The 13,380-nt window shown below is 45.7% G+C and overlaps 1 protein-coding gene across 1 annotated transcript; it reads right to left on the bottom strand.

Annotated features, from left to right (window-relative positions):
- Window positions 1–220: 220 nt before the first annotated feature.
- LOC116377143 (laminin subunit gamma-2-like) lies at window positions 221–11,834 on the bottom strand (the record flags this gene model as incomplete). The annotated part of the gene is made up of 20 exons (XM_031838709.1): window positions 221–1,298; window positions 1,395–1,494; window positions 2,172–2,330; window positions 3,483–3,679; window positions 3,824–3,938; window positions 4,239–4,388; window positions 4,490–4,634; window positions 5,094–5,231; window positions 5,335–5,414; window positions 5,503–5,708; window positions 5,795–5,951; window positions 6,378–6,514; window positions 6,880–7,113; window positions 8,205–8,597; window positions 8,932–9,044; window positions 9,664–9,853; window positions 10,479–10,610; window positions 10,730–10,845; window positions 11,418–11,535; window positions 11,633–11,834. Coding segments are annotated over 20 exons (3,336 nt in total), but the record flags the coding sequence as incomplete, so codon positions are not given.
- Window positions 11,835–13,380: the final 1,546 nt, after the last annotated feature.

Genomic DNA, 13,380 nt, shown 5'->3' with positions numbered 1-13,380 from the left:
TGTGTGTGTGTGTGTGTGTGTGTGTCTGTGTGTGTGTCTGTGTGTGTGTTATTATTTTCACTACTGATTTTACAAGCTGCCTAAATAAAATATATTAAATATATGACGTTACACATATTTGACGGTTATTATCTAAATAATCTAAATGTGTTTGTTGTTATAGACATTTACGCATAAAGGAAATACATCAAAGTGATGAATAATGAAACATAAATCAGAAGAAAGTGCAGCAGCTTTTTATTTAAAAGCAGTTTCAATACATAAACATATTTGTGACTTTAATGAGAACAGAACAAACACTGAATGTGAAAAGATGAAAGATGTACTTTATGTACAGTTATAAATAGAACAGGTTTACATTCACACACACTCACCATCATCAGAGACATAAACACAGACATGTCGTTTCATGTACAGCAGGATCTATATCTATTATGTTCAACAACCGGAGGAGACGTTTATGATTATTAAAGGTTATCAGTAGCTGCTGTAGTAGTTCTGTAGTTTCAGTGTTTCTTGTTTTAAAATGAACTCATGAAACGATCAACAATAATCTGTTTTTACTGTAAAACACAAAAACAATCTGTAGACAAACAGGAAGACACTGACGCATGACCTGAACGCAGCACGGGGATCACAGTAACCTGATGTCTCCAGACTCAGATATAGTATTCACACACACACACACACACACACACACGCACACACACACACGTGTCCAACGACCAATGAAACCCAGAATGACGTGATGGTGTTATATTTAATGTGGCCGAGTGAATGAAAACAATATTAGAAATGTGAGTATAGATATGGCCGTGATATGAGCTCTGTTCAGCACTAATATCAAGTTGCATTGTGGGAGATGTAGGACCCAGTGATATTTCATGAGACAGCAGCTGAAGACTGAAGCACTTTGTTCATGAAAGATGTTTCTTGAGATGTTCATCTATGGTATGGTATGGTCTATAATATTGTATTAATATGAGCATTAATACGTTTGGCAGCAGGATAATCACTGCTTTACAGGAGGTGGATAGATGTGCTTCAGGGCTTCTCCTTGGGGGGTCTGTTGTAGCAGCCCTTGGGGACGGCGTCCACGATGTCCTTCAGGTTTCTGATGTCTCTCATGATGGCCTTGATGTCCAGGTTGATGCCGGTCACCCGGCGGCTCAGGGCGGCCTCCTGCTGCTCCATGTCCCTCAGCCGAGGCCTCAGGACGTCCTCCACCTCTCTCTGAGCGCCGCCCACAGAGTCCTCCAGGCTCTTCAGCTGCGTCTCGTCCACCGCACCGGTCTGGTCTGAGGAGGAAGAGGAGGAGGAGAAGAAGAAGGTGAATATAGTTCTGCTTCTCCTGGTTTGATGATAAGAAGCAGAGAGAACACGGCTGAACTCACTGGTGTTGGCCAGCAGACTGCTGATGTCTCTCAGGGTTTGTCCCACGGCGTCTCGGGTCCGTCTGGCGTTGTTGAACGCTGCCGTCGCTTCCTCAGCAGCCTGCAGAGTAGAAAACATTCACGTCACGGTCGGGTTCGGGTTAACCTCCCGGTGAGGACGCGAATGAGCGTACGTGACCTCATATCATCCGTTATTCTGAACCCAGCATGTCTATTCATGAAAACACCAAAGTGCTCCCAGAGACGCCGCTGAGGAGTTTAACGCAGTCATGCCACGAACATCAAGCCAAAGATATGAGAACATGTACGTAGTCATATCTTCTGCATATTCATTTTATGTTCTCTGTAATATTGTAATATATTAATATTCTATGAGCCCAGTTGGCTTTTTGCCTCTTCCTGCTCTGTGATATTATTTATCTGTTATGTTTGTTTATCTTTATTTTATTGTTTAAATTGAGCAAACTAAATAAACTAAATAAACTAAACTAACTGTCTCTGGGAAACATTAGTTGAGAATCCTGCAGGAAAATTGGGACGAAATACGAAAACATTTCCCAGAAAAGTGCAAATATCATTTGAGCTGCCCAGACAAGAGGAAGAGGATGACGCAGTGATGAGTTCAGTTTTTGGATCAATGTTTGGTGGAATGTGACGTAAAGTGCTAGAACTAAGGTATAGACGTCAGACGTCAGAACTCTGAGGCTTTGGACCATTGTGAGTAATAAACGATCCATCCTGCGTCTCTCCTCTTCATTCTTCGTTCGCCTGTTTTACCTCCTCGGCGTCGGCCTCCAGCTTCCTGCCGGCGTTCAGCTCCAAGTCCAGTTCTCCGGCGGTGTCTGACGCCTGCGTCTTCAGATCCTGCGCGTCCTTGTTCAGCTTGGTGGCTTCATCCAACAGACCGGCATGAGACGGAACATTTCCAAATGTATCCTGAAGAGAAAAGAAAACCCGAGTCAGCACCGAGAGGACGTCCGAATACTGGAATCACGGGTTTGTATGAAAAGCACAGATCGAATGTAATCCCACTACATGCAGAGGAAGAACAAGTACCAACAGTGCAATCTAACGATACACAGATAACGTATGTATTTTATGTATATAGGATATTCAATGAACAGGATTCTATTCAGACAGAACTATGAAAAACGATGTATTAGTTCAATCAATTCAAAAATGTTCCAAGAAAATAACAAATAAAAGCAGTCGACGGACATACTGACCCGATAAGAGACGAGAACCTACAAGAACGTTAACGGCCTTCAAACAGCGAGTTAACAGTGTAGACGCACCAACGTCGCCCTCTACAGGCAAGAACAGCAACGACAGCTTCAGTACTACACTGTAATAGAAATCTATGTGTTCAACTTAAAAACGTAAGTTCAATTGCTGCCTTAAACTTTCAAGTTAAGTCAAATTGGATTTACAATTTGTTTCAATTCATGACTTTGAGTTTACTTTAGCTTTGGATTGCTCTTTGTAAGTTCACATGAATGTATAGGATGCGTTTACTCAACTTAGCCATGCAAGTTAAAAAGATATACAACTTATTATCATGCATTCTGTTCACTTGTCCCAACTAGTGATTTCAACTCACATATTTTAGTTAGAAGGAAGTCTTGAAATTACTTTCCAAGTTAAAATGACCTGAAAGTATGAGTCGTTTCAAATCTCGTTTTATATTTTACAGATTAAACTCAGTTCTCTCAGCTTTGAGTTGCATCGTGTTTCCTGCAGGAAAGGAATGAAATGGGACGAATGAGGTGGACGACAGATTCCAAAAAGCTATTCAGGAAAGGAAATAAATGACAAAAATATGAATACAGTTTAGAATGAAAGACGTTTAGGTTCGGAATAGAAAACGACTCAAGTTGCTTCGAAGTTCCAGACAAAGTTGAGTTAGTTTTGTTCTGTCAGGAATGAACCGTGTGTTGCTGCTGAGCTCTCATGTCAACACACAACTGCTTCCACTAATGAAGACCGAGGGAAACCTTGAGATGAGATCCATTAGAAGACATGAAACTCATCTCACAGCGCCGGTAATCTTTCTCAGATTCCTCATTTCTGTTGATGATCGGTCGTTACCTCCAGATTCTTAACCCGGTTCGCCAGCACGCTGACGGATCCTAGCGCCTTTTCGTAGCCTTCAGAGACATCTCCCAGGACGGAGACCGTCTCCGCGTTGTTGGCGACGGCCTGCTGGATGGTGGCGTTGATGCCGGGGAGTCGCTTGATGGCGGCGGCGGCCTGAGCTTTGCCGTCATCGATCTGCTGGTCGAACCCTGTGGAGGAAGAACGAGGAGGAGTCGCATTCAGTCCAGAGTTTATAGGGCAACCAGAGAGAGTCTGTGTGTCTGTCTGTCTGTCCGTCTTTCTGTCTGTCTGTCCGTCTGTCTGTCTGTCTGTCTGTCTGTCTGTCCGTCTACCTCTCAGGGTGTTTAGGGCGTCGTCTAGCTCCTTGGTGTTGCTGTTGATGCGTTTCAGAGCGTCCTCGGTGTCGGTCTTGGCGACGTTGACTCTGTCCAGCAGCTTGTTGAAATCCTGCAGAGATGAAACCACATCAACTCAACTCAACAAGGGAAGTGTTCATTTTAGACGTCCACAGTGTGTGAAATACACAGGGTTTCTAGGGGGGTCCGAGATGCCCTGAGTGACACTTCAGACCCCCTGAATAGCAGAGTTATAGCAGGGGGCCTCTAACTTGATCTTTTGGACAAATTTGAGCATTTCGCAAGAACCTGGATTAAAGCAGCACATCGTCAGACTGGATTGCCAGTCTGGATTGCCCCTGGGTATTTTGCACCTTGGATGTCAGACTGAGTTCCCATAATCCTTCAGTACCTGCTGGGCGGCCTTGCCCCTTGCTAGCAGTTCCCCAGTGACGCCCTTGTCTTGCAGCACGCCGTCCTGCAGCACCTCCAGGTCTGAGATGTCTTTATCCACCTCCTTCTTCACACCGTCCAACCTGGAAACCATGGCATCCACCTGCCCCTGAGCATAATGAGGAGAACAGAATAAGAACGTTGAGTGTGTCCTTTGAGGTTGGGAGGACTCGTTGTTTTCTAAAGGTGGACTGCACATCTCGGTCTCACCTTCAGGGACGACGGGATGCTTTGCTCCAGCTTGGCGATGTTTTTCAGCATGCCGTCCGCCATGTTGCTCTCGTCTTTGGCCTCGCCGCTCAGCCGGGCTGCCTGGTTCTCCAAACCCTTCACCTGGCCCGAAGTCTTGTCGTACCTGGACACACGGACATCATTAGTTTAGAGTCTCAAACGCAGATTGGCGTTCGTCCCGGTATCCTTGATTATTGATAATCTACGGGTCATCCACTGGGAATGCTTCACCTTCTGTCCTGAAAAACCCTAACCCATGGACCTCGGCAGCCATGGCTGTGGAGAGTCAGGATTAAACATTTATCCAACAAGCTCCTCTACCTTCACTCTGCTCTTAAGACCGGATCACACCAGCATTGTTTGGTGAAAACAAACCCGTCCTCACCAAGGTGATCTCTGGGACTCGTAGTGTCCGTTACAGTCTTGTACCTTTTGTCTTCTTATCATTGACAAATACTTTTTTTACAACTAAACAGACACTGAGGACAAATGAACAGGACCGTCGCATATTACCCATAATCCCCCTGTTAGTAAATGAGGAATCTTAAGTGGGAGGAGCTCAGACTGACAGAAAGAGACTCACATGGTTTTGAGATCTCCGATCAGCTCTTTGACTTTGTTCTCTTTGTTCATGAGGGTTCGGACCAGAGCGAGACTCTTCTCTGAGTCACTTAGAGCTTCGTTGGCGCTTCGCTGCACAGCGTCTGCCTTCGTCTGATGTCTGCAGGACCGGACGGAGAGGAGGAAGTGATGAAGACGTGGTGTCAAAACTCTTCATCGGTTTATCAGTGGTTTTTACCATGAAATGAATATGATGGACTCACTTATCAGCCAGACTGGTGGCCGTCTGCTCCAGAGAGGAGAGGAGGTTTGAACCCTGCGGAGCGTCTCCAAGAGGAATCCCCTGACAGGAAGGAAGAGACCAAAGCAGCTGTTATGTTTATGCTCCTTTAAACTCCAGATATGACCTTCTGACTTTATGTTGGACTTACAGCTGATCTGAGGTTGGCCTTGGCCTCGTCCAGTTTGCGTTTCATCTCCTCCATCACACTCCGAACCTCCTCCACCTTCGTCTTGTACGTCTGCTGCTGTTGTTTGGTGTCGTCCGCTGCGTCGCCGACGTTCTGGAGGACCCGGCCCTCGGCCAGCTGACTCCTGCTGATGGACGACAGGCGGCCCTGCAGGCTCTTCTCCTGACCTGTTGGAACACAGGAGCGTCACTTTGACGATTGCTGCGTTAAATAAGAGACAATCTTTAAAAGCGAGGTGAACGAAACGTCTTACCTGCCAGCAGCTCGGTGTCGTACTGCAGGTCGTCCACCAGCTCCTCCGTGGCCCTCAGAGCAGCCTCCAACTGATCCCTGCCGGCTGGATTCAAACCCCCGGCCGTTCCTGAGAACAGAGTCTCCAGCTCCTTCAGTTTGCTGGCGTACGCCTCCATCTGAAAACACACAAAGAGTTCAACCAACTCATTTAACCCCCGTTTGTTATTGTGATTGACGTTGCTGTGTTGCCAAATCTCGGGTCGTTCACTAATCACAGGGTTGCAGGTTCGATCCCCCGGCTCCCCCTGTCCACATGTTCTCTTGTCCTTGAGAGACACCTCGATGTGTGAGCGAATGAGAGGCAGTGTTGGTGCTGACATCGGCATGCTAACGTGCTAATGTTGAGCAGGTACAGTGTTTACCATGTTCACCATCTTAGCTTAGCCTATTAGCATGCTAATGTTAGCTAATTGAATGTCTTTTGTTCTGCAGGTGTTTGGTCATAAACCAAAAGTAACATGTTGACCTGATGACGGCGCTATGATGACGAGTCAGAGGATCAATTAAGCGATCACCATCCATCCGACAGTTGTCGTCGTTACCTTTGTCTTGATGGGGCTAAAACAGGCGGGACAGTCGGACCTCTGGCACCCCAGACCCTCGTAGCCAGGTCTGCACCGACAGCGACCCGAATCATCACACTGTCTGGACTCAGAGCCCCGAAGGTCGCAGTCACACGCTGGTCCACGAAAACAAGAGAGGGAACAATCATTTACACGTGTGACCCACAATGCAATGTTCTATTACGTTAGAGTTAAAACAGTGGTGAAAGATGTTCGGGTGTAACCATTTCAATTGAGCCAAATTCCACCTAAAATACTAAAGATTTTCTTTGCTTTTCCTTTTACATCTTAAATTAAGAGGCCGAACTGGAATAAAAAGCTGAAGATTTCTTCATCCAACAATTCAACAGTAATTTATTCGTCCGTAAAATGTCAAAACAGAAATGTAAAGTGATGTTTTAAACCACATATTTACCCAACAAACCAAATAAAATCAGAGAAACCAGAGAGTGTGCATCGGGAGCATCCCGACTGATCTTACGTTTGCAGGCGTCGGCGGCTCGTCCGTGGTAGAAACCGGTCACACAGGCCTCGCAGCTCGGACCCATCGTGTTGTTCGTACACTTCAGACATTCGCCGCTGCTGCCATCGCAGCTTCCCGCCACGCTGACGTCGATGTGTCCGTTACACCGGCAGGGCCGGCAGGTTTGCTGCACAACGTCACCACGAGGAGGACCGCGGTAAAAACCCTCCTGACAGGCGTTACAGCGAGGACCTGAGGGGACATGGTGTAGATTTAGTTTCATATCGGAAGACAAGCAACTATTCATACAGTTTTACTTCAGAGAAGGAAGAACACAATAATCAAGAAGGATGTGGGAGCAACCACAACCTCTGATTAAGCCAAAGCTTCATGTGTTAAAGCTGCATTCTCTCTAGTGTCCACCAGGGGGCGACTCCTCTGGTTGTATAGAAGTCTATGAGAAAATGACTCTACTTCTCTCTTGATTTATTACCTCAGTAAACATTGTAAACATGAGTTTATGGTCTCAATCTCTAGTTTCAAGTCTTCTTCAATACAGCATGATGTTCATTTAGTACATTATGGTCCATTTAGAGTCAAACAGACCATAAAGCAGGGGATGCTTTGGGGCGGGGCTACACAGTGATTGTGGGGAGATTGTGGCTAAGTGGATAGCAGGGCCATCTTTCAACCAGAGGGTCGGCGGTTCGAACTCCGGCTCCGCTAAAAGAACCCTTAAAAAATCGATGTGTCCTTGAGCAAGACACTTAACCCCAAAATTGCTCCCGTAGTTGTGCCTACGGTGTAGAAATGTGATAGACTCTGAATTGTAAGTTGCTTTTGGATAAAAGCGTCTGCTAAATGACTGTAATGTAATGATTGACAGGTCTCTACAGTTGCTCTTCCTCAGTCCAGATATGGTCACTTCCTGTTCACTGGTTGTTAAAAAAAGAGATGGCGACGCAAAATCAATGAACTCAAGGCTTCAAGACCGCAGTCCACCAACCGATGAGGGATGTCACGATGACTACGTCCACTTCTTATATACAGTCTGTGGTTACAGCTCATTGGTTGCACTTAAGGGTCACCAAGGACTGTTTGATTAAAGTTTAGATATATAGATATAGATATAGATATCAAGATACAGATATAAGTTGGGCCCACGGTATACCACGGTAGCAGTGTTTAAAGTGTTTTAGAGGTCTAGCCATAGAAATGTTTCTGTGTAAATGTTTTAACAACATGAGGCGCAAACGGGGGAAACGATGACAAACAGATTTCTAATCTCCCGTGACGTCATAAAGGTAGTACTGTGATAAGATATAATAGTCCTGGAGACCAACCTGTGGTTCCGGTTGGACAGCGGTCACACCGGGGCGCCAGTGAACCTGCAGGCAGCGAGCAGGACACTCCGTCCGGACAGGGACACTTCACACAGGTGCGAGGCTGCCAGGGGTCCCGGTAGAAGCCCTTGGAGCAGCTGAGCTCTCCGGGCGTCTCGTCGGCGGAGTAACAGTCGCCCGTCTGCGGGTCGCAGCTGCCTCCTCTGCAGCTGCAGGGCTCACAGGTGCCGAAGGCGTCGTCTGTGGGGGTCCCACGTCTGAAGCCGGCGGCGCACCGCTCGCAGAAGTCGCCCTCGTAACCCGGCGGGCAGCTGCATGTCTGGACCCAACGTGCCCGAGCGCCGTCGGCACGCCGCGCCGTCACCAGCCGCACGTTGGCGAGATACCCGCGTCCTGAAAAGACACAAAAGTTCAATCAAGATCGTCCTCCAAATATCTAGAATAAAACAAGTCAAAATGTCTTTTTATGGAGGAACTGAGTTGAAAGTGCTGAAAGCTGAAAGTTTAGCTTTATTTTGAAAAACTATGTGTGAGTGCTGAAAGCTAAACGTTTTGCTTTATTTTGAAAAACTGTGTACTTTTGTTTGATGATGTGAACAGAAGACCCAGCTGAAGGAATATACATTTGAGAGAAAGAGTTGCTCTCTGAAACAAAAATCAAAGGAAGCACAGAGTGGATGAGGAAAGGAAGTAAGTCAAAGAGAGGGAAGGAAAGAAGGAAGCTCACCATTTTCTCCGAATGTTGCCCGGATCTTGATGGCGGTGAGGTTCTGGAGGAGCGTCTGGAACTGTGAGGAGGAGAGCTGAGGCCTCCACCTGCTGCCGGGCTGCTCGTCCAGTCTGTTCATCACACAGAAGGAATGTTGAAACACAAAGTTCACAAAAAACTTCACATTAAAACACTGGGCCTTCACAGTAAAAGCACGTGGAACACATCTACTACAGTTAAAGTCCTCATTTTATGTTCTCTGTAAAGGTAAATCATACGTGAAAAAAAGGGAAATATGGTCTCAATATTTTGTACTATTATTTTCACTATTGTGAAATCGTAATGATTTACTGTGGTCATGATTATTTTTTCTTTTGCCTATTTTTACCCATTTAAATTCCCTAAAAGAACCCTTAAAAAATCAAATAAAAAGGAATTTAAATGGGTAAAAATAGGCAAAAGAACCCTAAAAAGTACCTTAACCCTAAACAATTTAAATTCCTTCTTATTTTATTTTTTAACGTTTTGACTCTGATTATTTTAGATTCTTACTTCTAAACCCAAAATAAACCTGATCCTCCAGTAAATGCTCCAGTTTGTTTCTACTTGCTCTGATTAGAAGCAGCAGCATTCTTCAGGAATGTTCACACTTGAGTGCAAAAGAAAACATTTAAGTTGGAACAAGAACGAGGGGCGTTTGATTTAAGCAGCCTGGAGCACCGGGTGGGCGGGGCTTATCGATGTTCTAACCTGAATGTGTAGCTTATCTTCTGTCCACAGGGGACGATGGAGCGCAGGTCGCCCAGCGAGGCCGCCGCTCGGAGGCCGGCGCCTTCCAGAACCACGTCGTTGGTGGACGGGTGACGGACGCCGCGGTCCAGACGCAGCGAGAAGGAAAAGTTCTGACCGTAACTCAGCACTTGATTACCCAGGTAAGGAGCTGTGGGAGAGAAACACCTGGTGAGGAGGGAGGAGATGAGAGGAGAGGAAAGAGGACAGGACAAAAGGATGTGTGCAGAGAGGATAGGAGAGGAAAGTAGGGGCTGGGCAAGTGAGGAGAGGAGGCGAGGAAAGACAGAAAAGGTTAGAAGGAGGATGAGAGGGAAAGAATGGGAAGGAGAAATGAGAAGGAGGAAAGGTAAGGAAAGAAGGAGATTTGAGGAGGTAAAGGAAAGGAAAGAAGGACAAGGAGACATGGAGAGAGAATGAGGAGGAAGGAAATAAGGGGGAGAAGAGAGGACATGAGAGGAGGAGAAGAGGATGTATAGAAAAAAAGAGAAGTAGAAGAAAGGAAAGAGGGAGACATGATAGAGAAGGGAGGAGAGAGAAGGAAAGGAAACAAGGACAAGTAGACACAGTAGGAGGAGATGAGAAGGAAAGGAAAAGAAAGAAGGATACATTTGGAGAGGCAAGGAGGGGAGAAATGAAAGGAAGTGATAGGAGGGGAAAGGAGAAGCGACAAGGACAAGAAAGAAGGAGACAGAAATCGGTGGGAAAATACATGAAAGAAATGAAAAGCAGATGGATGACAGAAGGGGCGTAAAGGAGGCGGGGCTTGTTCTCACCTGGGGCGTACAGGTAAACGGGCAGGCTATTTTTGGAGATCACCTCCAGGTCGTGGTGCTGCGGTGACCAGCGGAAGTGAACGTCGTCGAGGGTGACGCCTTGCGCTGTCGCCACCTTCCAACCGTCCGGACCTGAAGACACGGCACGGAGAATCTGTTACAACCGGTGTTCTCTGAGGCTTTTATTTTGAAATGATTACCCAGAACCCACTACTGAGATTGACAGTGAGGTCTTTTATTGTGAAAGTTACCGTCGGCAAAGGTGGAGGTGATGTTGTGAACGGAGTAACCAGATTGTGCAGAACATTTGCTGCTGTGACCGTAACAGAAACACATCTGACTCCCAGAATCCTCTCTGGGCTGACGTCTAAAGAAAAACCACAACAAGCGACAGGAAGTTAGACCAGAAGTGACTCATAGATGTAAGTACTGAAAGGAGTTGAAGCGTCAGAAGAAGTTAAAGCACTGAAAGGAGTTGAAGCGTCAGAAGAAGTTAAAGCGCTGAAAGGAGTTGAAGTGTTAGTTGAAGTTTAAGCGCTGAAAGGAGTTGAAGTTAGTTAAGGTTAAAGCGTTGAAAGTAGTTGAAGTGTCAGATGAGTGTTAAATCGTTGAAAGTAGTTGAAGTGTCAGAAGAAGTTAAAGCGTTGAAAGTAGTTGAAGTGTCAGAAGAAGTTAAAGCGTTGAAAGTAGTTGAAGTGTCAGAAGAAGTTAAAGTACTGAAAGGAGTTGAAGTGTCAGTTGAAATTAAAGTACTGAAAGGAGTTGAAGCGTCAGTTTAAATTAATGTACTGAAAGGAGTTGAAGTGTCAGTTGAAATTAATGTACTGAAAGGAGTTGAGGTGTCAGAAGAAGTTAAAGCACTGGAAGGATTGCTAGTTGAAGTTCATTAATTAAAGAGACGCTGATGTAAATGTGAGATAATTTTACGTGTTTCTTCACCTTTGCAAGCAGCCGTTTCGTCCGATCGGTCCGTCTGGGCATCGGTCACATTTATCTCCTGTGACTCCTTCTTTACAGCTGCAGCGCCCCCTGCTGTCACATGTGGCACTGACAGAACCTGGAGGCAAATAAACATTAATAAAATGGGATTAGTTTCTCTTTTTCAGAACTTTGGTGAGTGATTTATTTAAAAGCTACATGTTGTGGTTTCTCACCTGTGGGGTTGCAGCGGCAGGGTGAGCAGCTCAGCGCCGCCCCCACCAGGTGGAAGCCGTCCTTGCAGCGCTCGCAGTGGCGGCCCACAGTGTTTCCCTGACAGTCGACGCAGTGCAGGCCCCAGTCGTCCTGGAGGCAGTACCGAGATCTCCCATTACAGTCGCAACGCACTGTCGCAGCAGGAGGAGACAGGGAGGTAGTTTAGTTATAAATGTATTTATATAATTTATCGTTCATCGTTATCCATCGTTTATCCCTATCGGCCGAAACCAGCTCGTTCAAACCAGTCCAAACCAGTCGATACTGGTCTAAACCAGTTGATACCAGTCTCACAACTGCTTTTTTTTCAGAATCTAGTCTCATTAAGTCATTGTTTTGCATTAGTCTCACTTACTTTCTCAGTTTTAAAGGTTGTTTTAAAATCTTTAAATCTTTTACATAATTGTAATCATATTTATGTTTAATTTAGATTTTGTAGAAATGTAACATTTGTCCTGAGGGTGGCGCAAGAAGAATGAACATGTGTTCTTTTTTATGAGGGGGGGGGGGGGGGTTTATCTGAAGGGTTGATCCTCTGAAGAACTAGAATGAGATCAGAACATTTCATTAAACTTGGCCATTCAATTTGAATAATACTGGAAAAGAATTGACATTTGTAACCGATGGTGGTGTTGGAGGAAAGTCAGAAGGTCATAAAATATTTAGGAAAAACCCACAAATTTAAAGAGGATCTGAACTGAATGTGAAGACAAAATCACAGTTTTTCTTTTCCTGAAAAACTCAGTGAGTTTTAGAAATGTTGACAGAGTCCTGTGGTTTGTTAGATCCCAGAGAGAGCTGCACCTCCTATAGCCTGAAGCCCTGAAGACAAATCCTCAGAGTCCACAGAGTCCCACCCAAAGCAGCCAACGCCTCGTCTGAGGAAACAACACAACGAGCTCTCTGACAACGCTTCATCTTGAATTCTGATAGAGTTTCAACAGGCTGCTGCTTGTCACTGCTGTGGGCTCAGAGGGGGAGGTTCATGCCCATGAACAGTCTTCAGTGGTGAAGTTAAGTAATGACAGGCAGGAAGAATGAGACTGATGGAGGGAAACGTCTTTGTTTTAATAAATGATGTTTCAGATCAAACTCTCCGGTTTAAACCAGTGGTTACCGGTTTAAACCTGTCGAAAACCTGTCAATACTGGTCTAAACCAGTGGATACCAGTCTAAACCAGTCCATATCGGTCTAAACCAGTCCATACCAGTCTAAACCAGTCTATAACAGTCTAAACCAGTCCATACTGGTCTAAACCAGTCCATACCAGTCGACATTGGTTGATACCGGTCGATATGGGTCATAACCAGTCGATACTGGTTGTAACTGGTCGTTGTATTGAAACAATTCAAAGTCGAGCTAATGCTAACGCAGCATCTCTTGGCTAGCTAACAAGCAACAGAGCGGCGGTAGCTCAGTCTCGAGGATCCTCGAATGTTAGCCGAGCTCCACGCTGTCTGACACAATCATTTCAGCTTCATACTTCTTCAGTTTGTTTCATCCTGATGGAGTAAAACACAAAGAACTCTTTAAACTACCGTATCGTTTACAAGTCGGTGTCGTTAAAGTGTGTTTTATTTGTCGGCGGTGAGTTCAAGGTGCGTCTGTTTGTTCTGGTGTCCGAGGTTCACCTTCAGATATCAGCCGGTGATTCACGGCATCGGTGGGCGAGACGGCGTGACTCACTCGGTGATAACAGTTCATGTT

Source organism: Anarrhichthys ocellatus, unplaced genomic scaffold (assembly GCF_004355925.1).
Source record: "Anarrhichthys ocellatus isolate YVR2014 unplaced genomic scaffold, GSC_Weel_1.0 scaffold939, whole genome shotgun sequence".
Lineage (NCBI taxonomy): Eukaryota > Metazoa > Chordata > Actinopteri > Perciformes > Anarhichadidae > Anarrhichthys > Anarrhichthys ocellatus.
Note: the sequence above shows the minus strand (reverse complement) of the source record. Positions and strands in the feature narration are given on the sequence as shown.